The sequence below is a fragment of the Halictus rubicundus genome, chromosome 12 (genome assembly GCF_050948215.1).
Source record: "Halictus rubicundus isolate RS-2024b chromosome 12, iyHalRubi1_principal, whole genome shotgun sequence".
NCBI classification, from domain to species: Eukaryota; Metazoa; Arthropoda; class Insecta; order Hymenoptera; family Halictidae; genus Halictus; species Halictus rubicundus.
The window spans coordinates 2,438,568-2,465,112 of record NC_135160.1 but is presented as its reverse complement, the minus strand read 5'-3'; the positions used below and the strand labels follow the sequence as shown (position 1 = coordinate 2,465,112).

Sequence of the window (26,545 nt, the reverse complement as noted above, 5' to 3'; positions counted from 1 at the left end):
AAAGATACAAACTCAGAGAGGGAAACTGCGGATTTATTATGTACAATAGAAGAAGAGAAATACATTTCTCTGCAATTACAGATCTTACAACGTAGTACATAGAAGAGATATACATATGTGTACACTAAAGTATCATGTACATAACATTCATTATTTTCTATATTTCCCTTGAATCCATACTCTGTACATTTTTAGTTGTTTCCCTCTATTAACTTGCAGCCTCTTGTCTACTAGATTTTGTTCTTCTTTGAAGCAACAACTTGTAAACAGAGTTCGTACTTTTTCTGCAAATGAAATAGGTCATTCGGAATTAAATGAATTTGATAGTACCGATACGAATGGTTAAATGTAGTACCTTGTGTAAAAAAATATACTCTGGTTCCATCACCTCTAGCGTAAAAATTCTCTGCGAGGCAGCTCCCCTTTTTAAATCGTAATTGCGCCAAGTCATACCTTCCATAATCTCTAAATAACACCAGCCCACCTGGTTTTAAATATTTGTATACTTGCTGTATAAGATGCTTCATTCTGTAGAAGTATAACACGCAATTTAGTATTCCATTGTTATTGCGACGCTTTATGTACCTAATTGTAAGTAAAGGAACCACATACTTGTCAGGGTGTATCGCAGAAAGGACAAATATTAAGATTACAATATCCAAACTTTCCGAATCAAACGGCGTTTCCCATTCCTGACATGTCGCATCCAGTACAAACGCTTCACACCTGGATGTATTGTACGCAGGATTTTGCTTGAGTATATCTATTGCTTTTGTAGAAAAATCACAACAATATACAAACAAGTTTGGGTCTGTGTTGTATAAAAGTATCGGAAACACTGTGTTTCCTACCCCACAACCAATTTCCAGAATTTTATTTGCATCCTTATTAGGAAGAGCAAGAGTTTTTCCCTCACTTTCCATGTTATTTTCGTCCTGGACCTCCGTCATGTACCTCAACGGTTGCTTAGTATTTTGTTTGACCGCAGTTGGAGCTAATTCTGGAAATTCAGTAAACAACCAGTGTCTGTCTTTGAAAAATCTGAAACGTATTAAAAATTACCCAAAATACAAGCTTAGAATGATAAACAATCGAATGGGTCAAGCATATATGGTTCATCTACATACTTATTGTCGTGAATCGTATAAAATTTGTCCCAATATTGATTAGCTTCTTGTTCGTATTTGCCTATTTTCTCATTCGAAAGAGTGACAGTCGAATTTTCATTTACTTTTCTTTGAGCCAGATTTTCTTGTTCCTCGTCCCACATCACGTTGTCCCTTTAAAGTAGAGTCATAAAGAAATAATTGTCAGTACATGTTACTGGAAAAAGGTATTGATCAGGTCAGTGGAGAAACATTTTTAATCGTTATCCGAAAGCAATTAAACCGGTACGCTTCTCGATTGGATAGAATTTTAACTTGATTTTATCGCTTAATACGATGGGACATTCTGCATTCGCTTAGTATGTCTGTTTCAAAGCAACCATCATTTTGAGGTTAACATTCCTGAACCCGGAGTAAAAAGTTCATATGTGATTGAAACACATTGGATCTTTACCACGCATTGTGTTGAAATACATTGTCATTGTCAGAGATAGTTCTGTTGCCAAATTGGGGCCTCTTTTCGTTCGAGCTATTTAGCTCTACTCGAGACACGCTCTCCTCCATGTCGACTTGGTTTCGCTTTTCACGTTTCGCGCGCGTTCGATCGAGTATAGCGTGTAGCGTACCTATTTAGTGTAGTATAATACCTAAATTCATGTAACTACGTATAATTACAGGTACGCACAACATTAAAACTAGATTGATCAAAAAATCGAGAAAAAAGGTTGACCAATCGTGAAAACAAACATTTTCAAAAATGATTGATAAGTATGTAGGGACAAATTAACGAACATTCGTGTCCAACACATTTTATTTGAATACACATACATATGTAATCGTATACATCGCACAGCATGACTGTCGCTTACGAACCGAATGACTCGTGTTTTATGATTTTCATGGTGTTGTTGGTCCTAACAATACCTATGCACCGCGTCGAAAGATAAAGTACTTATGTGTGTGTCTCTTTCTATTTACAAATGTACATGCGAATGAAATAGGATATTTGTTATTATCTGAATCTAATCCCTGCAAGGGATGATTCGACATTGAAATTAAACGTAACACAGATGATCCTGCGATAGGCTCCTTCCGGATCAACGACCTACGTTGTTAACACAGACATATGTATATAGGTTGAGGTCGCTTAGTGTACCGTGTACCAAAGAATGGGTGTGACGGTTCAGGGGGAGCAGGTTGAGGGTGGTACATTGCGTCATTGGATGATTGGTACCACAGGAACGAATAGCGTGTCTCTTTTTTCCTCTCTTTCCTTCGAATCGATACGATCAGCTAACTCGCACGAAATTTTCATCAAATCAGTCGATCACGATAAAACGGAATGCACACGGACAAATAGAATACAAATCGCTGAACAATCGTTCCGAAGAAACTTTTTTGTAAAATTTCGAATTTGTTTGCTCAGATATTAATTAAATGCTGGCGCACGGTATCGATTTTGTCTATGTTATGGATGAAAATACGCGATATCGATATTGAAATTTCTTATTTGTTTAGATTAGAGCAGATTTATGCACAAGGACAGAGCAAGGATTTCATTGTCGTTGTTCGCAAAGCTAGAAGGAGGCACATGAAAGTAGAATGTCATACGATGCAACGATCGAGTAGACTGGATGGTCCTGTATATGCTAGATTTTCAACAGCAACACTAAGCAACACCAAGCAATATCAAGGACCACCAAACAACACCAAGCAACACGAAGCAACGCCAGGCAACACGTTGCTAAGGGCTACAAGCTTCTTCTTCCGCTACTGCATGGTGCTTCGTACCTCGTCGTGGGTGGCTACCGTGATGTCCTAATCCCGCTAAGTCCCTAGGGGTGAGATCGATACATCCATGCCTCTTTCTCTCATGTTTTCACGGGGGTTAGTACCCCTTCGAGTCAATTACCGCCGATCCGAAAAATATTTATTATTCCAAATAATATACGAAAATATCACTGGAAAAATATAAAATAAAAGTAGTTACACATGCTTATCGAGAAACAGGAAATTTGGAATTTTCTGTTTTGCTCACCGTTATTATCTTATAAGTAGTACAATCTAATTTTGCCATTTTCGACGTCTAGTCAATTTTGTTTTGTACTTCGCAGAATAAAAAAAGAAAGAGAAAGAGAAGAAATCTTTCGATTTGGGAACTTGCGAAAAGTGGAAAGGTTTGCGCAGACAAAACGGAAGGTTTGAGACCTGCGCGTGGAAAGGTACACGGAAACAAAGGAACTAAGCGGCAAGCCGAACTCGGGGGCCGAAAAGGAATTCTTTGGATTATACTTTGCTCGGATTATTCCGAGAATGGGAGAATGAATTATGACGGACCTAACCGGGGTACGCTACGATCTACACGACAGAAGATCGGAAATTCGAACTTAGGCCGAGATCGTCGGACTCGAAAGTCGATTCGATTTCTGTTTTGCGAATCATTCATCAAAATCCAATGCAATTATTAGCCAAATTATGAGCAGGGCTATGAACCGAGGAAAAGGAGAGAGACGAGAAAAGAGAGAAGAAGAAAGGGGGTGAAAGTCACGTGAACCGCATCACCGGGGCTCCTCCCTTTAGCTTTTTCGTACGATGGGATTGAACGTCGCGTTCCAGAATTTTAAGAGGGGAGGAGGAGGAGGAGGAGGAGGAGGAGGAGGAAAGGGGCTCCTGGAATCTCTAATGTTTCTCAACTATTCGACGCGTAGACGATAGATAATGGTATCGGCTATAGTTGGCGATCGTTCGGATAGTTTGGCTATTTAATTTTTCACTCCTCTTTCTTCTCTTGGCTTGTGCAAACGTTCGTCGAGCCATTTTCATCTATTCAGAACAATTTCAACAATTTTCGATTGGTCTAACGTGGCTGTATTTTGCAGGAGAAACAAATGGCAGAAACGTTGGACGAAATTATTTCGGCGACCTCTCTTACTGCGCAAGTTTTCACGGCGAGGAAAAGTCACTGAATGGCAGCGTAATTTATAGTTTTTCGAGGAGTTGCGAGTGTCCAAACGCTGACGGAAAATAGTACGTGCGTGCGAGCGAGCGCGCTATGCGGAAAGGGATGCAGAAACGACGTAGAGGCTGCGAGAAAGAGGGAAGCGGGAAAAGAAAGCGACAGAAAAAGATAAAACTGCTGGAGGGAGATGCAGGGAGATAGATGGAGGGAGAGAGGTCGTGACGAAGCGTGGAAAAGGGAGAAACAGGGGAGAGGGTGAGAGAGGCAGAGGCAGAGGCAGAGGGGGAGGGAGAGGAAGGAGAGAGTAGAGAACTCTGCGCGCCGCAACGCTACGGGGTGGTTGCCCTCGTCTGCGCTTTGTGGGAAATGCCCGCTCAATAACGCGTAGGTCCTCGTCTGCCCCTTCTCACCCTCGGAAGCATCGCGGCAAGGGCCACTGCCCCAAAAGGCATGGCCATCCGTCGAACAACCCTTATCCCTGCTGCTATTCTCCCCTTCCCCCACCCCCCTGCCCAGAAGACACTCCTCTGTCGTTCTCATCCTCGTTCTCGTTCTCGTCCTCCGGCTTCTTTCTCCCCTTTCCTTTCCTTTCCGTCTCGTCCGAAAGGATCGAACCTTGTCCTTACGCCTCATCCTCCTTGTCTCCTCCGGCTGCAGACAGAGCCGATGGACGAGCCTCCTGCTGCATCGACTAATCTTCCGATCGCAGGATTTCTTCGCGCAGAACAGCAATCGGACATATTTTTCTTTCTTTCCCCGTCTCGAACAGTAACGGATCAAAACAGTTTTGTTCCGACGCGACGCCACAGTCGAGAAGACGCTGAGACATTCGATGGAAAGAAACGTGTATGCGCATGTATACACGCATGTAGAAACCAAGTTCTCGAAATTGTTGCGACGACGCCCAGACCTGCTCCGCAGAGCCGCAGAGCCACAGAGCCGCAGACCCGTGCCACTTTATATCGAGCCGAGCGAGACGCGACGTTTCAAAAAGATTATGTTATTACTCTTTCGACGAATTCATCGAAGCTGTTAAACTCGAATTTGCGATGGAAATGGAGTCCTGCGATGGGACTCGTGGTGACGAATGGGCCAATGGGTCGACGCGCGACGCTACGGGTCGAGTTATGGGTTTGTGCGAAGGAGTATGAGATCGCCTCGATAAAATATAATTGCTCGAAGGAACGCGTACCACGTATCGCGTATCGCGAACGAGCTTCCTAGACTATTTTTGATCCGCATCTTTCATTCGATCAACGCGTTATCCATCTCTGGAGGCAGCCCCTTCGATGAACGTTCCATTAGCGGAAATAGATCGGATCCTCGTTTAAATGGACAAAATGGGTTTGTTGGTGGAAGCGTCATCCGAGAATATCAGTCGAATAGGTTTTATATTTAGCCGAAGATTGTTTGACGAACCAAGTTATTGTATTACACATACGTACGTACATACACGTGTACGTAGATAAAAATGTCTTCTTTTTGGTCAATTACCGATACCGTGTACATATTGTTCGATAAGAATATTAAAAGTTGAGCGACTTTTGTTCGACATTGCAAGCATTCGAGAATATTAGAAGACGATGAGGCGATTACAAGGAATGGTCAATTTCATCTTTGCATTTCAGCTTTTGGGGAAAGTGGTCGATATCGACACAGTATTCCGAGGCACCTCACCCTCTTTCAGGCATGGTGGAACCCCCAAAGATCGTTCGGGCAATGACCCCGAGATTATACATTCTACCGGTATAGGGTGGTACAGGGTTATTCCCCTTGAATTTGTTCGCGGTACTGTATCTTTCAACGAATCGCATCCAAGTCGTAGTCGCAGACGCAGTCGCAGTCGCAGTCGCAATCGCAATCGCAGAGCGACACAAAATCACATCGATTTCTCGTTGAAAATAATAGACAACCAAAACAAAATATCGATAACGAGAAGAAAGTCTTTACGAGTAGCAGCCAAGGGAACAATCGTAAAGAGAGCATCGTAAACAATAAAGAAAATCTACGAACAATCGAGGCCAAGCGAAAGAAAATTTGGCATCGTCGATCGAGATTTCCGGCCGGTTTCGTCGTCGATCGATCAACCTCCTTCCCCCGATTCTCAGCATCGGGAGTACAAAACGGCTGATCGTTGTTAGAGCCGAACAATTTTGTTCGACAGATGCTCCTCTAGGAGGAGCGGTAGCGTAGAATACACAGTACAGATAATACATATCTGTAACGATGCCGATAATAGGCCGATGGCATTTATAAACCATGCCCAGTAGCATGTTGCATCCATCGTCCCACGAATCGATAAATGCTCTTCTTGTTTTGCAGGACCCATTTTTCTTCGGCAAGTATCTCCCGTGAGGGCAAATCGGAGATATAGCGAATCGGTGGCATACCGGACCGATTTCAAATAAAAATCGCTTGTCGTGGTTCCAGGCGGTGGAAATCGGTTTCGAAAAAATAATTTGAAACTGTCGGTTGACACTGTGAAACGCGTAAGCAACTAAAGGCGAATAGGACACACGATAGGGGATATCAACGGCAACGAGTCAAGGGATTGAAGATCGATACCATTCGTTAAACATCAGCTCGTCGATGGTGGAATTTCTGTGGCGGTTCGGGGAAAAGCAGAATCGTACGAATACAGTCCAGTCGAGATAACTCCGATTGGGATTTTAACAGCACGCGTGCAAATTGTAGATGCGTGGATGTAGATACCGGCCGCTCGTATCTATTTATAACGGCGACGGATCGCGAGGCAATTGACCGCGTGGCCTTGACTTCCTGTTGACCCGAGTGCCCCTAGAGGATTTTGGTGTACCTCGTCGAATTTGTCGCCGCAACATGCCACATGCGACACGCGACAAGCGTCTCGCGACACGCGACATGCGACCTGCAACATACGAGAATTTTATCCAGTTTGTTCATTTCATCATTTTCATCATTTTCGTCCTCTTTGTCTATGTAGTTTGCGTTTCCCGATTCGCCGATCGAACCGAGTACCGCCGTCGCGTCGCGTCGCGTCGAGACGCTGCATGAACAAAATACCGGTTCCTCGCGGATTCAATCGATTAGGAAACCTCCGAGAACATCGTCCATTACCTCGCGACTAAAAATGATCAAATTTAATTGTATACAAATATCGGTCTCTGCGTTGAAAGTTGAAATGCTGGTTCGATCGATATCAACCGTTCGCAATTTTTAATCAACGTCGCGGTAGGAAACTTTTGAAAAATAACGCATTCGACCTTCCTATCGCGGGATTGACGGGTCCACGGGTGGCGTGGCATGTTTACAGCCGCCATTTATAACGATGCCAAAAATTGATCTCGTGGCATCGCGTCGTGGCTCGAAAGTAGACTGAAGAACACATTTTTTTGTTTGAGCTGACAACAAACGCGCGAGACCAAGCGAGGCTGCTCGCCAGTCACAAATTCCATTATGCGCTTTGTTTATTGCGAACGAGTCCCGATATTCCTCGGATAAAACGGGAAACGATCTGATTTGTTATGATTTTTTGCGACTTGTTGCAACGTGCTACGAGCTCCGAGGCAACGGTCTGTTACCGAAAATCAGCCGCATCGATTCTCCGCGAATAACTTTGTTTAGCTTATACAGGTCCGTGTGGTTTTTTTGTGCAATCGGTAGGAAACCTGTTCGGTACGAGCAGCAACGGAATGTCTGAGTGGCTGCCGTCCTCTCATCTCCAAACGCGTGCAATTCCACGCGTAGTAGAACAAGTCGACCAGGTGAGATCGTTTCATTCTGCAACAGGGACATTTTTGTTTCACAATCGGCTCCGAAAGGAGGAGGTGCGGCTGTCCGAGACTGCTCCCGCGGCATCCTCCACGGAACAGAAGCAAGGGGCAACCGGAGGAGGATCGATGAGAAAAGGGGGAATGTAGATAGAAAAATAGAAACTAAAAAAAAGTACATTGACCGTTCGTCTTGAAACAAGTTTCGTTGACCAAGGCGAATCGTGCACCGCACCGATTCGAATTCATTGTCAGCCATCCTAGTTTGGTCGGTGAAACTGCATCTACCTGCCTAGCCGCTTCAGCGTTGTATTTCGTAAATGGTCCGAAACAATTGTCCATGAAACTTTGTAAACGATTTGTCGATGTCGTTGGAAATGCGCTTTCTACATTTTTCTAATTGCTCCGGTGGCGAACGAATGCGATTAGAAGCAAGGGAACGAAGGAGAACAAGAGACTGAGAAGGTGGGGAAGGCAGAGAAGCCAGAGAAGCCAGAGAAAGAGAGGGGAATAACCCATAGGAGGTTGTGGAGGATGTCGAGAAACGAAGGCTAACGGCCTTGACCTCGTCCGTGACTTTGTGGCAAACGCAGAGAGGAGAGAAAGAGAGGCAGGGGGGAGGGAGAGTTGCAAGAAAAGACATTGGTCAAAACAAAGTGGCCTGGCTTGTCGATTGTGCCTCGTCGATGACTACCTGCGTGATCTAGCGAATGGCTAATCCAGGTAAACGACCATACGACTTTAACGACCGACAACGATAATGACACAGCCGAGCCCATTGAAAACGAACGACGTACGACCGTTCATCAATTGTCGACAAAATTTTGCAAATCCAATGATTCACGTTCGATCCCAGGTTGTTCGGCTAATGACAGAACTTAGGCAGTATACACGTCATTGTAACGGAAACGTGCGTCAGTTTGACGTTGCTGCGAAAACAGCCATTGCGAATGCGGCTGACCTTATCTTGGGGCCTCGGGAAAACGCGCGTCTCTCTCTCTCTTTCTCTCTCGCTCTCCGTGTTTGCGCGCAACTCTCGAGTCATTCGCTTCCTGCTTCTACGAACAATAAGTCTAGCAAAGATATTTTATTGCTATCGCATTCCGTTTCTAACGCGTATGAAACTGTTAAGAGAGGTTAAGGGTTCCTGTCAATTTCTTTCATTTTATAATATACTCTATGCGCAATCGCGAAACCGTAGTCTCTTAATTTCGACAGAATATGTGTTCTTCTGGCAACGAGGTATTATATAATGCAACAATACTACGTCAAAAAATTATGAAATAATAATAACAGTCGAATAGAAAATATAACCAGCAATTTCGATAACCGGGTGAAGTTTTGGTTATACTGAATTCGCGGCAGCGATTGACCTAAAAGAGAGGCAAGAATAGTCCCGGATCGAACGACGATACGATGCAAGGCGGTCTCGAACGACTATCGATCTTCCGATCGATTCGGTAGAAGATTGCGCGCGTCGTCGCGGGTTGCAGTCGATCGATTTAGATCGAAGATTACGCCGTTTGTTCGATAACACGCTACGAATGAGAAATGTCGATGACCGGAAAGGAAATTATCGAGATTCATCGATAAAAAAAAAGGAGAGAATGGAAGGAAAGAGGAGGCGAGGATAGAAGAGGAGAGAAAAGAAAAGAAAAGAAAGAGAGAAGGGGAGATGCGACGGGAAAATCTTGTCTCCTGACCTCGAGGGAGTAGGAGAAGTGAGTGAGGTCGTTCCACGATCGATAACGTGAGTCTCTTGCGAGAAGGTGCAAAAGAACCTCCTAGGGTACTGACGAAAGGGCCGAAAGAATCGATCTCGTCCTATGAAAAGAAAGAACCGACGAGACGTCGGCCAAGAGGAAACGGGACGCTAAATACCTACCGGTTTTTCTTCTTTGGTAGATGCTCGGACGTAGAGCAAACGCGAATGCGAATGAGAGAAGAAGAGAGGAGAGGAGAGGAGAGACTTTGGTACTATCTCAGGTAGATTTCTACATAAGGGGGCATACGGCACACACGTTTATTGCCGCATCGCGAAGGGTCGCGACCGAGAGAGCGAACGGGCGAGCGAGTTGGCACGGGGGTGAGTACACCACCACCCGCCACTGTCTGTCGTCCGTTTTCTCTCTCTTCTTTTTTCATTATGTTCCCTCGCATCGTCCTTCACTGGCGGTCCTCGTCTGTGACGGGGCGTTGTTATAAGCAGTCTCTGTTCTGCTCTCCACTCGTTGATTCGCATGTCTGCCAACTGCGCCACGCTGAAGCTAAAGCCGAAACCGAAGCCGAGATCCGCCAAGATCTGTCGAGAAAACCGTGACGTAGCGTTCACGGGTACGGATACGGGTTACGGGTACGGGTACGGGTACAAATGCGGATACGGATGCAAACACGGGTACGGGTACGAACTCGGGTACAAGCACCGGCGATCCCTTCACGCTACGTCATTCATATAGGCAGACAGGGCTCCGGTCTGTCCTTGTCGGTCGCACGACAGAACCGTTAGTTGCGTTCTCGTCCCGCTCGACGAGTTCGTAAGATATCGGTCTCGCTAGTCTCGTGTACAGCGAGTACAGCGAGTACAGCGTGCAGGCGGTGCAGGCATAGAGGCGTAGAGGCGTAGAGCGCTTATGGCTTACGGCTTACGCTTACGGTGATACCGGGTGTGCATGTGTTGAGTGGCGGTCGTGCAGACAGGTGCGGCCGCCGGAGCCCCACCGTTGGTGGTAGGACAACAGCGCCTCCGTGCGGCGACTCTCCTCAGTTTCGGGCAAGATGGGCGAACCTCGCCGGGCAGTAGCTTAGACTCTACCTACAAGACAACACATACACTAAATGTTTCCTAACCACAAGTAACAATTAATTGTACATTTATTTTATTTAAGGGAACACAAACTCTATTTTTGTAATATGCTGTATTAGTAGTGCTCCGTGGAATTTGTACGATAGTAAAAACGACGAAAAAGAAGAAAAAGGTGCGAGGCCACGCGCGAGACAGAACGGACGAAGACGAGACACGACGAAAAGCACCGACAAAAGATATAGGAAGGTTTCGCGACACATCTATCTCTCTCTCTCGGGAAGACGAAGCGGTGAAGCGCGGAACAGCTGAACAAGCGAGCCGACCCGGAAAAGACGAGCAAGAAGGAACGAGGAAAACGGTGAAACGGAAAGAAGGACGCGTGAAACCAGCCCCGGAGGATTGGGAGAAGACGGCGACCGAAACGGCGAGGACAACGATAAAAGGGGACAATCCCGGCGAAGACGGCAACGAGGTGGATAAGGACTATCGTACCGCAACCGTGGCCGCCACTGAAGCTGAAAACGACGGCGAAGTAGGTGATAACTCTCCGTCGCTCGTTGGTTCGGCTCTCGGTGTAGCCTAACCGATTTTTCTCGGTGTGGTGCGTGTTTTAATAACAAGTTACGACTACGTGGAGAAAAGTGTGCGACCGATAGCAGCAGTGAAGTGTATAACCGACACACCCTCTTTGACACTCTACATCCGTCTCGGTATCGCCATCGGTTCAGCTCTCTACCCCTTCGTTTTGTATCTTGCTCGCTTACCAGCATACTTTTACGACATTTACGTGGGTACGTGCGTGTACATTCGGTCAGTGCAGCAGATAAGCCGCGCACACATCCCTCTTCCCTCTGTCTCTCCTCCTCATTTTGGATCTTCCTCCTGTCGCGACCCCATCTTTCTCTTTCGCTCTCTCTCTCTCCCTCTGTGTGTGTGTGTGTGTGTGTCTTTCTCTCTGTGCGTGTGTCTCTTTCTCTATCTCCCTCTCTTTTTCTCCCTCTCAACCCCTCCTCCCCCTCCCTCCCTGACTTGGTCCGTCTCTCTTGCTTCGTTACTCTCTGTGATCATCGTATACCGTGGTCTCATTTCGTTACATACGGTGCAAAAGTGATTAATCGTAGCTGCGACTGGACGCATCGGATTTCATTCGGACTTTTAAAACCGATAATACCGACTGACCGGCTATCGTGTACCTTTGCCTTCGGTCCGTAACCATACGTACCGTACTTCGTCCTAGGTCTACCCCCTCCCGACAAGCCCCCCCTCGTTTTACGAAGCGTCTCACCCACACCTATTCGTCCTCTCTCTCTCTCTCTCTATTCCTCGGTCTTTTACTGCCTCCGCTCCACCCTGGTTTATCGGCCGATCAGAGTGCAAATTCGTTCGTGACCGTGCTGTGTGGGTTCTGCATCTAACCAGTGTCGGGAGGCATAACGAAAAACACGGCTGACGCCGCTCTCTTGGCAACGCCAGACCAAAAGCCAGCAACGACATATAAGTACGATTAGAGAGAAGCGCGCGCGAGAAACAGAACGAGAGAGAGAGAAGGAAAGACAGTTCGCCCGTAGTAATAGGACCGACGGCATTCGGTATCGTTTCGTTCGGGCGCCGCGAGCGATAACACCGCTAACATGTCCGTGAGAATGGAAAACGTAGCCGCGCCGAGGAAGCTCAACTACAAAATGATGGTGAGTACCAAAATACGATTATTTTCTCCTGATTTTTCTATTCCGTCTCGTCTCGTCTCGTCCCGTCCCGTCCCGTCCCGTCTCGTCTCGTCTCGTCTCGGTTCGTCTCGTCTCGGCTCGTCTCGTCTCGACTCGTCTCGTGTCATCCCGTATCGTGTCGTATCGTGTGGTATCGGTGCCGGGTGAAACGTGTGCCGGCCGCATCACGCGTTCAACGTTCATGCCGTTTAGAGAGCGTGCGTGCATAGTTACTTGTGTGTACACGCTCTTGGAAAACGTAGCATTACCATGGGGGCGGCCGATGGCCACGAACCTTGCGGAACCAACGTAGTTTGACAGTTTGCCGCGGGGCGTCTGCTGCCCCACCCAGTCTCCTCTTTCTGTTCCCCACCTTAACCTCTCGAGAGACCGTCTTCGCGTATCCTTTGCTCCTCTCTTCCTTTCTTCTCTTTTCCTTCCTTCCGTCCTTCCTACCTGGCTACCTTCCTTCTTTCTTTCTTTCCTTCCACCTTTTCGGTTGTTTCATTATTTCACCGCACTCCAGTTCAACGATAATTTTCAAATTCATGTTTTCCGATTCAAGTACGCTTTTAATTGGCTCAAGGTGCCGTTCGTTTCATCCACGCTGCGTCGATTTTCGAGCTTCATGCTTGTAAACGAAAAATATTCATCGAATCGTATATTAGATGTCGGTCGACGTCGGTGACAGTCTGCCGAACGCGTTCCGATTTATTATAGTCCACCACTGGTACCACGTACAGAAAATATTTCAATGTTTCGTTCTATCGAGTACAGCGGCGCAACAGTGTCCGGACTCGTATTAATTGAATCGATGAGTCGAAAGGAGTGCGGAGAACCACACGACCGATGAATTTCTACGCGGCTTCCGGTTCGCTATCATTTAGGAATGTCATTCTGGCCGAATAAATATTATCTGCGAAACCGTTCAATTCTTCAGACCGCGTTCGTGAAATCGGGTTCCCAATCTCGTTCGTACGGTCCTGGCATTCTGCGCAGACTCGTGCCTCTTCCTGTTCTCTGCCTAGATACATTCAATTGATATGCTTTTCGCAGAACAATTCGTACTAATACGTATTCTTTAATCTTGCGCGTCTAGCGTGTTTCCAACCGAATGAGTGTCGGTTAATTGTCCTGCGTCGTTCGAAACTCGGCCGACAGTAATTACACTTCGATCGGTTGTTCGTTCGACTTCGACGAACCAACGCGAACGTAATTCCATTTTCCCATTGAGGAAAATAATTCCAATTCCCCAAGTTCTTTCGAGCAGAAACTCACTCGCCCGGCATATAGTATTTGATGTAGTATTCGATGTCCAAATCTCTGTAATAGTCGAAACATCTTCATCGATATTTCACCGAGCCTCGCCGTAAGTAATGCGATGTTCGATTGTTCGTGAAAGTTACGCGGAGCCACTATCCGGAAACATTCTTAATCTACACATTGAAATTCGACCTAACGCCTTCCAGTGCAGCCAACTTGATCGTACGGTTTCAGTGCAATGACATGGATCATCGATGATATCGCGACAACGATGACGACGACGAGCTTTAAACAAGTTTCTGTCTCGAAAGTTATACGTCAACGACCATAGGTTTACACGATTCGTTCCCAACGAGAGATTAGCAACGGTGCGCGCGCGCGCGCGCGTTGAATCGAGTCGAGCCGAGTCGAGCACAATATTGTTTGAAAATATTGTTATCAACGTCGTCGATAATTCCTTGTTTCGTTCTTCTCTGTACCCTGATTATTATTAACGTAGCCATTGGAAAGGTTATCACACGCTAAATGCGTTCGAACACACTGACGTGCAAACAGCTGTTCTTTTCAGTGTTGCCAACCACCGCACCGGTTCAATACCGTCCGCGCGTTTCATTCTTGAAATCGATCAGTACCGCATCGATAACTTCTATTTTATCAACCAAGCTGGTCCCGTCGAAATTTTGCCGGGTACATAGCAATCTTCCGATATCGACGACTAATCTGCACCGTTGATTCCATCAACGTCGAGACGATCGTTGACGTTGACAGTAGCCGCTTTTCGTTGTTCCCGTAAGCACGCCGAACTCGGCAATTTTGAAGCGTTTAACCCTTTGCACTCGAAGCTGTTCTAAAACCATTTCTTCTGACCTAGAATATTTCCGTTGTGCATAATTTATTATTTCCTTTTATGCATTTGACGTCTATCACTCGTACTTACAACACTGAGATTTTTATGAATTTCCTAGATACCGATATAGTATAAATATTGTTTCAAATAATAGTGTAGCAATTTTTAGTGGCACCTTAGAGTCGCCATTCGAGTGATAAGGGTTAATATTCAATTAACCCCTTAACGCACAGTTTTTTTTTTTTTAAACCGGCCAAAAAAATCAATTTTTGATATACTGCGCTTTTGTTCCATGGAAAAAGGCTGTATTTTATTCTTGAATAAATAAGTGTTATAGCTTACAATCCCATGTAAATAATAAATATCATTAAAACGATTTTTTTTCTTCTTTGCTTTCACATTGTTATTTTCAATTCTCGATTATATTCGAGTGTGCAAAATTATAGCAGCATAAAATACAACGCCGCTCGAATCATCTCGAGTGTGCACAGTTTGGCCTGTTTAGCGCGCTCGAATTAACTCGAGCGTACAAGTTAAGGGGTTAAGCGATGAAGTTGTATGTTTTATCGAGATCCCGAAAATCGATTTGCAACTCCGATCTCCGCACTGCGTCGCGCCGCACCGTTCGATGCTTTCTCGCAGCAGTTTTTATCGTCCTCTCTTTTTGGCTCGTGCGTCGCTATTGATATCTTTGAATCGTTTCTCATGGAAGTTGATCGTCTTGCAATTTATATTTTACCAGCGCCCCTGAAACCGCTGAAGGCTCGATAAATATTCGCAGAACCGTTCAAAGTTGATTCTCATTGTGACGCGTCAATATTCATCGTTGCGATTTCAATTTATTTGTCAAAGTCTTCGAGTACCGCGATAAATATAAATATTGTGATAAGCGTGTTCTACCAAGTACGAGTGTTTACGATTCTCGAGCAGTGTTCCGGGTTCTTCCGGGTACTCGAAACCAAGTTTATCGAGGCGTTGAGTTTTCCTGAGTCTCGAGTGTCCGTGGAAACTCTTGTGGCTGGGTCCGTTTTGGCCCAACGCTATCCTACGAAATCATCGTCGAATGATAAACAATTGAGAAAATGACCGGGAAACGTTGCCGCTATCGTACACCACTGCCTGGTACAGTGTCTACTCGATGTATGTCGAAAACGTGGGTCTAGGGACATATATCGGCCAGGAGATACTATTCTTCGATCCACGCCGAACGTAGAAAAGGACAGCGAAACTCTAGAGGTTAAGGGTCATGGCCCCTCACGGGGTATACCCCGCCGCAGTGGGGATAGTACTGGGACTTTTATCGGCTAGGCATTTGGGACATATATAGAGTGAATACTGTATTCAGAAGCGTTTAGTTAACGAGCTCCGCGAAACGCATCCGTGACCAGTGCAAAGCTGTCGTTTGCTTTAATCTAACCATGACATTTATAATGCGTGCACGCGTGCCTTTATCTCGCGCACGCGCACACGATCGGCATGTAGGTTGCTCGCATGCTTCCCTCATCCAGCGCCAGCCAGATCTCCTATTGTTGTTTAACACCAGAACTACAGAATGACTCCAAACAACTTGCTCCTAATTTTATCTTTTAGAAATATTGGAATTATAAATATGTTTTCGTGAGAACATTTTTGAATAAACTTCTCTATCGAAGTAGATATCTAAACAAATGCAACATTGCTGTTATTATAAGGCAATGTATGCCAGTTTCATTTATTGTTTGTGAATTTTGGTGTTAAACGAGGCGGGACAGCAAATATCGCAAATGAATTTTATATTCGAAGTACACGCGGAACGAATTCGATTTGTGACCCGAACAACTTAATTCCCTTTTCTTCGGTACAGCTTCGAAGCACCTAATGTGCCCGAGAAGCGGTTCGCTAGCAGCGTCTTCGCATAAATCGGTGCAAGCCCCGCAATTTCGTTGAAATAGCTTTCGATAACAAGCCAAACGCTTCGTAAGAAACAATCTCTCTTGAGAACAGGTCTAAGTCTCGGGCAATCGCAACGACAAGGCGAGCATCTCGCGTACGTAATCGCGATTGAAACAAATCGGTCCAATTATCGTTATGGTTATGAATTCTGAGCGTCCATCGACGAAACGCAAGCCATCTCTGTAGACGTTCTATCGAAATCGTATCCGAATTCTTTCCAAAGCATGAATGCAATTTTTGGATCAATAGGGGGTAGGAACAGGCTGGAACGGTCTGGGGAAAATAGGATGAGGAAATTCTAAGTCTAAAAGAGTTTTCACTAGTCTTCTCTCAAACACCGGGGCAGGCTGTTTGCCTGTTTTGATCATGAAATTAACTGGTCGTAACGTTTGAAGTTTGGAGAATTCCTAGGTGCGTTATTAGTTTTCCAACTGGTTGGCTTCCTAGTTCCTAGTCTCGCGATGCACGGCCATCTATGTAAACATAGAATGGCCGATAAACGTGGAGTCCGTTTCCCAGCGAATTCTTCGCGATAAACCAGCAATTCCGATAGGCACGGTCGTGGGAGAAACGTGTTCTGCGAAGCGCAAAGGGTTAGCCTTTGAACGTTCCCAAACGTAATCGAGAATCGACGAATCGTTCGTGTAAAGATGGAATCGGAGAGAGGGGGAGGACCGAAAAGTAATTGGCTCGAATTTGTACCGTGGTTGTAAAAGTGTTAACGGAGAAAACGGGTCCGCGAAATAGAAAGGAAAAAATGGCCGCTGGAAGTTTTAATATAGGGAAAAGGCGGCTCGGCTCGGCTCGGCTCGGCTCGGCTCTGTCCGGCTCGGCTCTGCTCGGCTCGGCTCGACGATTCGGTTTTGTAGGTGGATACGAGGTGTATGCGAGCCGAAGGTAGGCGGTGGAGGCGACGGCGGAGGCGGAGGAGGAGGCAGAGGCGGCGACCGATGCAAAACCGAGCGAACGATTAAAGGGAAGAGAGAAAGAGAGAAACGCGGGGTCTGGCGGGGGACGCGCGGAGCCCAAAGGGTGGCAGGGCCGGGGTAGGGTGCACAGAGAATAGACGCAGCAAGGATATCGATTATTCGCGGTTGCAGCGTCTGCAAGGCCTTCCCTTCGTCGGCCGAGGACGAACATCCGGATATCTCGACGATCCACCGAATTGCGATTAATCTAATTTTTTCTCTTCCGGTTTTCAAACGCTTCTCGATCGAGTTGCACGTTTATTATGCGAACAGGGAGCGCGCGGGATGAGGGAGCTGCGAAACACGGTCACTGTGCTCAAAAACTATCTTTCTTCTTCGTTCTCTTTGCTTCCGCTCCGCTGGGTCCACCTTTGGAAAATTCTTGTACCGCGTAAACGATACACGCAGATACGTGCTTACTCGATATATGTCCAAAACACGGGTCTAGTCAGGGACATATATCGGCCAGGAGATACTATTCTTTGATCCTCGCGACTGTACACTCCTCGGCGACCGAGGTCTCTTGATCCCCGCGCCAGTGGGGATAGTTCTGGGACTTTTATCGGCTAGGCATTTCGGACATATATAGAGTAAACACGGTATCTTCGCGTTCTCCTAGGGGCCGATCAATTTCACGATTACGGTGATTCCTGCGCCGCATGCCGCACGCCGCGACGGTTATGGTGGCGTGGCGGTAAGGTAGATCAATACATCTATGGTCTACCTTGCATTTTTTGAAACGTTTGTATTCTTGAAACACGTTAAAGTTACTCGACAGAGGACCCAATCTCGTTTCGTGTCGACCTGACCGAGGATCATAAATTGTGATTGGATTCAGGGCGGGGTACTTTGGAGTTCGAGAATTCGCGTGTTCACGGAGCCGACTCGTGGAGCGAATCTAATACCGTGTTCCTACTCTGAGATTACTTCGATTGGATGATTGCCAGAGTTATATGTATAATTACGATCGTGTCAATGCTTGATGTTCGATGACGAAAGGATCCATTACCGGGAAATGAACAGGTGCCATTTTCGTATTCGTTCACTGTCCCTCCGAGAAGAAGCGTTGCGTTTCGTTACGACGACGTTCGCTCGATTTTGACCACCGAGACAAAGGAACCCGGACGAACATGGTTTGCCATAATATCGAAGAATGCTCGAGATAAGAAGATTCGTTGAGGTTTGATCCGTTACGTTACATAAACGAAACACCCCGGTGTCCACCGGTTTCCACTGCTGGCAACGGCGACCGATTACACGATAATAAAAGACATTCTCGGAATGCAATCGCTAGAACACGGGCACGATAGATGATAACAGAGTGACGTAAGCAGTAGGCAGTGTTCTCGCGTACGAACGATAATGGCTACCTTCGAACGCGGCGGCGTCGTTGGCTCGGAAAATCTGTCGTGTCTCCGTCTAAATATGCCTCGAGGAGCCCCGTTCGTTGGCCTGCTTTATTGTAGACGGTAGATCGCTGCGATTAGGCGACCCGCGATAAAACGAAAACCACCGAGTGTTCCGAACCAGATAAGGGAGAACAAGATAGCGAAAGGGAAAGTCCAAGACGGGTAGCGCATCGGCGAATGAATCACCGGAACCGAGACTGATTCGTCGACGTACCGCTCGCGTCACGGAGCGTCGTCTGCAGTTTGTTAGAGAAAAACGATTGCGCGTTACTTGCCACAGCAATTGCGATTGCGATTGAAATTGCGATGAAAGAAAGACACCATGCACGATGGCGGACGGTGGTAGACGGTGCCGGTCCATACAGTGATTTCTCTGTATATGTCGCCAAGGTCTGGATGATAAACGTCGCGGAATTATCCCCACTACCGCGGGGCACACCCCGCGAGGGGCCGCGAACCTCGAGACACCTCGGACGCCGAGGAGTGTAAACGACGCTGGCAAGACCCGTGTTGTTGACGTATATCGAGAATTCACTGTATCTACAAAATTCGTGGGTCGGAAAATTGTGGCGCCCGCCTGCCGTCGAGGCGTCAAGGTCGTTCAATGTTCACCACCCATTCACCCGCATAATTTGGCTTATCTTTGCGTTTGCGACTGACCCACGTGGTTGCAGCTTCGAGCGTCCGATAACCTCGAGTACCTATATCGAATACAACGATACATCGGCTATTAGAAATCGATCGTACCCTCGGCGGTTCGCAACGAACGGAGTTGCCGGAGCCGCGACGACTACTTTACGAGTTCAACAGGACAATCGACCAACGTCCGACAAACCTTGACATTATACCTAGCCGGGAGACCTTGAACCAAAAACGTATCGTTTCCGAACGCGCGACACGTTCGTCGGAGTCGCGCAGCGTGGACTATAGTTCGGAGGACAGCAGGATCCACGCCACGCCACGCCGGGTCGGGCCGGGCCGGGCCGGGCCGTTGCTATTTGCTATCCGACTATTTCTAAACGTAGTAGAACCAGTTAATGCTTGGCCAGACTTTCGATCGCTTTCGATCTCAATATCGCACAGGACGTGCAATAAACTAACCGGGGAACCCTTCCTCGTACTTTTTGCCCGTCGACAAGTTGGACGTAGAAGTTCGACCTTGAGACACCGACAAACGTGAAAAATCGCTGAAACAATTGGCAAAAATATTCTTGGACATTCCGTAAGTTAATAAGTCTGCAGAAAGTGTTCGCGAGACTAGAAGGAATCGGTTGGACGAGAGAGACAATTTATGCGAATGCGTTTCACGAGACACGACGGTTTTTCGGAACGTAATGACGAGCCGCGCGATACTTCGGGTGTGTCGACCTTCGAAGAGTTTCTTCGAAAGAGACTATCGTCTCTCGAAATGCTTGATAAAATTCGTACTGAGACAAAAAGTTCCGTAAATCGGAGAAGAAAGATAATCTGCGCGGAGGGTGCGGGGCGGCGGGCGAAGAGGAAGAAGAAACGCGAAAGCGATTGGATTTGGAGGCGTTTCGTTGGTCTCGCGTGTGCGCAATACACTCGCGGAGGAACGGAGTCTCTATCTCGAACGGCCGATCTCATTGTTTCGCGAAGTAAAGACACGGAAGCACGCGATCTCGGTTAATAATACTCTCGGTTGCCCTAAACCCGGCTAAAGGGTGTCAGACTCGAGGCCGGACCAACCAACCGATCTATTCGTTTTCCCAGGGGATCTGGGCGAGGTCTGGGCTGCATCCTCTCGAGTCAACCCCTGATGACACCCACGAGAATTGTTGGGTTGTTGGAGAATTTGCGCCGATTTTCAAATTTTATATACAGTGAATTCTCGATATATGTCAACAACACGGGTATTGCCACTCCTCGGCGTCCAAGGTCTCTCGAGCTTCTTGGTCCCTCGCGGGGTATACCCGCGACATTTATCATCTAGGCCTTGGCGACATATATTGAGAAATCACTGTAATTCGAATTTCTCGCAGCGCGTTCGCGACGTGATACCGACCGCTGCGCGACGCGCGTTAACGATCGATCGAGCTGCGCACGTGTACAAGAGCTGTTCGAGAAACGAATTTTTATTCCGGTGGAATTATTAGTTCTAGTCTTATTGACTTCGTTGTCGGGCGAAACCAACGATTGGTAGCTTTCTTATCGAATCTGCGGAACGGTGTGCTGATGCGATAACAGCATACGAGCTACCGGTCGCTGACAGGTAGCGCCAACGCGCGACGCGACGCGACGCGACGCGACGCGCATACAGTGAAAGTTTCGAAAGACGCGGTGGTTTTCTTTGAAATTACAGCTGATAACGACAGGAACAAGACTGGCAGCGCTTTACAAAGCATTCACGCGCGATGCATGCCTGCGCGGCTGATTTTTATCTTGTTAATTAGCGGTTCTGATCGCCGACCGATTGGCGATTCCACGCGCGCACCGGCGAGACCGCGGGCAAAAGCGGTTATGTAAAATGGCTTTCGGTTTTTGCATTTTGCGCGTTGCGTCGCGACGCGTTATTGTTGTCGTAGGTGCGGTAAGATATGTAGGGAAATTCGGTGACTTCGAGCGTTGCAGTTACTTCGTAGTCGTCATTAATGCCGCTCGAAGAACGCAAAAACTACGCGATCTGAATAGCACAGAAAGAAAACCTAAGAGACTTGTGTACCCTGCACGCTTTTTGTCTCACCTGTGTCTACGGAGACCAATCATGTCGAAACTACCGAGGATGCTAAAAAAAGTGTTTGGAAAAATGAACGGTATTAAGAGCCAAGACACCGTAGATTCGCGATAAGGTAGAGTGACCACGTTACCGACAAAAATAGGCGAAAAATGGTTTCACGTGCCTCGACTTTTCGTCCTTATATGAGAATAGTTTTCACTGGGAGAGGGCTCATTCGAAAGAGGATGGTTCAATCTAGCACTCCCTGGTCATGAGCTGCCGAGATTATGCAGATATTTGGAAATATAAGCGTTAGAACTAGGCCATAGATTGACGATGCGCATGCCGTGGAATCCAAGCATTTTTATGCCATTGGATGAGTTTTCTGGATGAAATCGAGAATAGAGAATTTTGTCTTGATTCTCTGCGAAATAAAGCCAAAAACTTGAAGCACGTTTCCGGCGACAGAATTCATAATATCGATAATGCGGAGCAAAAAATGTGACAAGTTTAGCCACAGACTTAAGACACGTCGGATCAAGACCAAGACGGATCCGAAGTCAGTGGCTGGAGGCTGTGAATGGAAATTATACAACAGTTATCGACCTGCAGGCTCTACAAATGTCACGTGACTACCCTCGTCTCTTAAGCGCAAAAAGCTCGAACAGTTGAGGAGGAGAAAATAGAACTAACAATAAAGATAAAGAATGCAAGCTGTTCCGTGGCAAGAAACGATCTCGAAGAAAAGGGAATACGCGCGGTTAGAGGGTTGTAAATCATTTGTTGTTGCCACTTTCCTTCCCATCTTTCCTAGGGAATAAACATCGACAGATCCACACGCGTCGCATTGCGAAAGTCGGAAAAATCGAACCAGAGTGAGAAGCGTAGCGGAAGTTCGACGTAGTTCGATGCGAAGCGAGTTCTCGCTTTCGGCGAGGAAAGTCGGGTGCGTCGTCCGTCTTTGACTTTTCCTCTGTTACGATGTTAATGTACATGTTTCCGGCAATATACATGTGTAGATACATACGTACTATCGGTACGAGTCGATGTCGGCATCGACTGACGGTGCGAAACTCTTCTGGACATCTCTCGCGTTATTGTAGTCTGTCTCGAACCGGGTAAAAAGCAAGTTAACGATCCGTTTACGACTGGGATTCGAGCGTGCTAGCAGCGCGATTTCTCGCGCGTACGAGATCTGCGATCGACGACCTGTCCCGTCGCCCCGTCACCGATACGATCGCTGCGAGACAGAACAGTCGATTAGTCGCAACGAATTTAACGTGTGTCGGAAGCTTCGCCAACGAAAATTTTGATATGCTGCTCCTATTCGGAATTGACGCGGCGCAGCGAGGGAGATACAGTGAATTCTCGATATATGTCAACAACACGGGTATATATATCGTCTACGAGTCAAACCCGAGCCATGTTATGTTTACAATCCTCGGCGTCCGAGGCCTCTCGAGCTTCGCGGCCCCTCACGGGGTATACACCGCGGTGGGGATAATTTCGCGACGCTTATCACCCAGGCCTTGGCGACATATACAGGGTGATCCACGCAATTGTTTTAAGTCATAACTCCGTTATTATTGCATTTACGAAAAAATGATAAAGGAGAAAGATAAATGGTTCGAAGAGCACTACATCTGTAGGCCTTTAAATTTTTTTTAGATGCAGCAGTGCATGTGCCATTAACAATTGCATCATTTCTTTAAATAGAAATGCATATTTTTTTTTTTTGCACAGATCGATTCTTCCGTTCATTCTACGTAAAAAATGATTAGGGTACCTTATGGCAAAAAAATTATTAGATCTCGAGATATTTTCAAAAAATGTCTTTATTGAAGAAGATGCTCAAACGCTTCTCCATTACATTCTAAACATTTCTGATAACGTAAGAAACGTTACGACACGTTTTACGTGTTAGTAAAATACATTTTCTTGTATTTAGTGAAATACAGCTACACTTTTTCAAAATCTTAGTTTTCGTACTCGAGTTACGATACGTGAATTGCTACTGAATGATGAAATGCTTACTCGTACAAATCGGTTTCTGTTATGATAACAATGTCGAAAGGGCGTTTACGTTTACAACATAGTCATGAAGTGTTCGAGTATCTCCTTTAATAAAGACATTTTTTGAAAATATCTCGAGATCTAATAATTTTTTTGCCATGGTACCCTAATCATTTTTTACGTAGAATGAACGGAAGAATCGATATGTGCAAAAAAAATATGCATTTCTATTTAAAGAAATTATGCAATTGTTAATTGCACATGCACTGCTGCATCTAAAAAAAATTTAAAGGCCTACAGATGTAGTGCTCTTCGAACCATTTATCTTTCTCCTTTATCATTTTTTCGTAAATGCAATAATAACGGAGTTATGACTTAAAACAATTGCGTGGATCACCCTGTATAGAGAAATCACTGTATTTCGAACGTTTAGATAGATTCCCGGCTCAACAGGTTTCGTGGTATCAAAATCCATTCGCGACGTAGCATATCGCAAACGGTATCGCCGTGAACTATTCCGTTTCCGGTAGCAACACGTTCGCACTTGGCCTACGAGACTTCCGGTAATTCCACGCGACTCAAATAATCGTTGCTGCATAAGATTCTCCAAGATTTTATTTCGTTTCCACGCATCCCCGACGAACATTATACTAAATCTTGCTTCCTCTTTTTTGTTTCAGGTAAGTTCCTCGTTATTCCCAAGAAGACCGGAAACGATTAATCGAGAGCCAGTTGCCCTAGGTACGTTTCCGTATTCGTTCGATTCCTTGCGTTCGAACTTCGGACCTGATTAGGTGAAGCACCGGTCGTCCTCGCAGATCGTCGACACTTTGCGTAAGGCCGCACGAGTTAGCACTTGAATCGTGTCGTTCAGTTAGTCGCGATACTTCGTTAGCGTCTTTAACACCAACACCAACGCCGGCGATCGGCGAACATCGGAGGAAAAATAGGTATTTTAGATCGAGGGTCTCATTGCAGTCGCGTTTTCCAACGATCTTGTCGATCTCCGCTAAAAATGTCAAGGGCGTTGGAAATCGATCCTAGGAAGAACGATCCTTCTTTCGTAATTCGTATCGCGCAATCGTAACACGCGTGCAGGTCAAATCGTCTGATAGGGTAAGGGACCCAATTACTGCGGGGGTACCAATCACTGTGCGTATATTAATTATACTTCTTTTTGACACTTTGAACGCCCGACTAGAAACCCCAAAAATTCCATAAAATCAAAGTAAGTTATTTAATGAAATAAAAACTGCAAAAAATTAAATGTATGATACTGAGTAATCCTCCAACTTTCTTGCATGTTACAGATCCTAATCTTCGGTACAATGAATATATTAAAAATTCATTTTAAAACCTGCACAAATAATTCCGTCACCCAAATATGGGTGACGCGGCGCCGAACGTGTTAAAGCATAATGAATATTACAAAAGAGATATTGAATTTTTTCATTAAAATTAGTTAATATTTAACACTTTGACTGCCAAACTGGAAACCTCAAAAATTCCATAAAATCAAAGTACGTTAGTTAATGAAATAAAAATTGAAAAATCAAATGTATGATATTGAGTAGTCACCCAACCTTCTTGCATTTTACAGATCCTAACCAAATTTGGTAGAATAAATATATTAACGTAAAAATTCATTTTAAAACCTGGACAAATCATTCCGTCACCCACATTTCGGTGACATGGCAGTCAACGTGTTAAAATTGTTTATATGTCTCTTTTTAAATATTCATTATGCTTTAAAAATAAGTGTAATTAAGATAGGCACAGTAATTGGTACCCCCACAGTAATGGGGTCCCTTACCCTATACATATTGCCTGCCCTCGCGCGTTTCGTTTCGTTAACGTGTGCTCGAAGCAGAAATACGGTCAAGCAGAAGGTAAACGCGTCGCGTCGTGTGTCGCGCACTCGCTTGCCTCGAGAGCTCGGCCTTGCTGGTACAACGATCCGAAAGTAATTAATCGTGTTCCTCGGCGCGAGAGCGAGAGCGAAATCGAAATCGACGTGTGTACTAGCACACCCGCGGTTCGGTCGTCGTCGTCAAAATTGTCCCTGATTGACGAGTGTACGATCGTTTCCGAAAACATCGGCTGGACAGAATTCGCAAGGACGCGTTCGTGATTTATTCGCGATCGCCTCTTCGAAATTTTATCTCTGTTCACTGGACCGAAGGTTTCATTTCTTTGGTTTGCTTCCAGGGTAAACGAAAGATGGGCTTCGATGCGCAGTAACAAATTTTGAACGATAAACCGAAAACGACCGACCACCGCGAGGAAACGAAAATCTCGAGAGGAAAACTTTGCAAAATGTCTGCTAGACTTTCTAGTTGGTGCTCGAATCGGATCGGAGCACGCGAATTTTTGCGAACTTTGGTCAGGCGCGAACGCGTGGCGTCTCCGCGTCTCTTCAAGGTGAAGGAACGGAATGTCCGGTATGCGCTGGCAAAGAGGAACTCTTTCGAGCAGAGACGAGAGAGTCCGACGACTACGACTGGTTCCCTCTTATCTGTACCTTCTCTCTATTCTTCCCCCACTTCGCCTTGCCTCGCCTAGCCTCGTCTCTTTGCCTCGCATCTTATCGATTCGCTGATCCGCGCGTTCACGCATCCTCATTGTGGTCGTGCCTGAAATGCCTCGAAAATGCTGGATACGCTCCGAAAATATAGGTTAAAGCAGGTTAATGCGATCCAAGTTAGGGGTCTCCTACGGTATCGGCATACAGTCGACGATAGCCGTCATTATTCCCCGAAAGAAAGGTTTTCTTGCTGTTCGTCTCATAGCTAACAGATTCTTAACTCTAGCATTCTCAAGGCGGAGCTCGTCGAACCCACAGGTTGGAAAACTTTCAATAAGGCCCATCTTTCCTGGATGAAAAATTCTCAAAAAATTATTTAATGTCGTTTGTACAGTTAAGTTTAATACTCCGAAGTCCCGTTGCTGCAAGGAAAAAATTACAGTGCATGGAAAGGAAAAACCAGACAACACATCGCTTTTATCTCCAAAGAATAGCAAGAATAATCCCAGAATTAAGAGTCGAAACACAGAACCAGATTGGCAAGGAACGATGCAGTATTTTCGGTTAGAGTCAAGCATTCGATGCAGTC

At 46.0% G+C, this 26,545-nt stretch overlaps 2 protein-coding genes and 1 long non-coding RNA gene across 7 annotated transcripts in view; 1 reads left to right on the top strand and 2 right to left on the bottom strand.

The window, feature by feature from the left end:
• Positions 1–15: 15 nt before the first annotated feature.
• On the bottom strand, positions 16–1,776 carry Mettl2 (methyltransferase-like protein). The gene is made up of 5 exons (XM_076797962.1): positions 1,561–1,776; positions 1,128–1,280; positions 613–1,041; positions 356–528; positions 16–284 (listed from the first exon to the last, which is right to left on the bottom strand). Exons 1-5 carry the CDS (start codon positions 1,668–1,670, stop codon positions 151–153), a joined length of 999 nt encoding a protein of 332 aa, XP_076654077.1. The 5' UTR covers positions 1,671–1,776; the 3' UTR covers positions 16–150.
• Positions 1,777–9,547: 7,771 nt separating this feature from the next.
• Shep (RNA binding motif single stranded interacting protein alan shepard) overlaps positions 9,548–26,545 on the top strand; it is a 41,727-nt gene continuing 24,729 nt past the window's right edge. Inside the window, exons 1-2 of one of the 5 annotated variants that reach the window (XM_076797919.1) lie at positions 9,548–9,564; positions 10,700–12,305. In XM_076797919.1, the coding sequence (XP_076654034.1) occupies positions 12,249–12,305 (57 nt within the window). In that variant the 5' untranslated portion in view covers positions 9,548–9,564; positions 10,700–12,248. Of the gene's footprint in view, positions 9,565–9,599; positions 9,716–10,601; positions 12,306–26,545 lie in introns of those variants that run through there. The other 4 variants (XM_076797920.1, XM_076797921.1, XM_076797924.1 and 1 more) reach the window with 4 other exon arrangements.
• Positions 9,911–18,574, bottom strand: LOC143359743 (uncharacterized). The gene is made up of 2 exons (XR_013083160.1): positions 18,343–18,574; positions 9,911–10,626 (listed from the first exon to the last, which is right to left on the bottom strand). It is a non-coding gene; the product is annotated as an uncharacterized LOC143359743 (long non-coding RNA).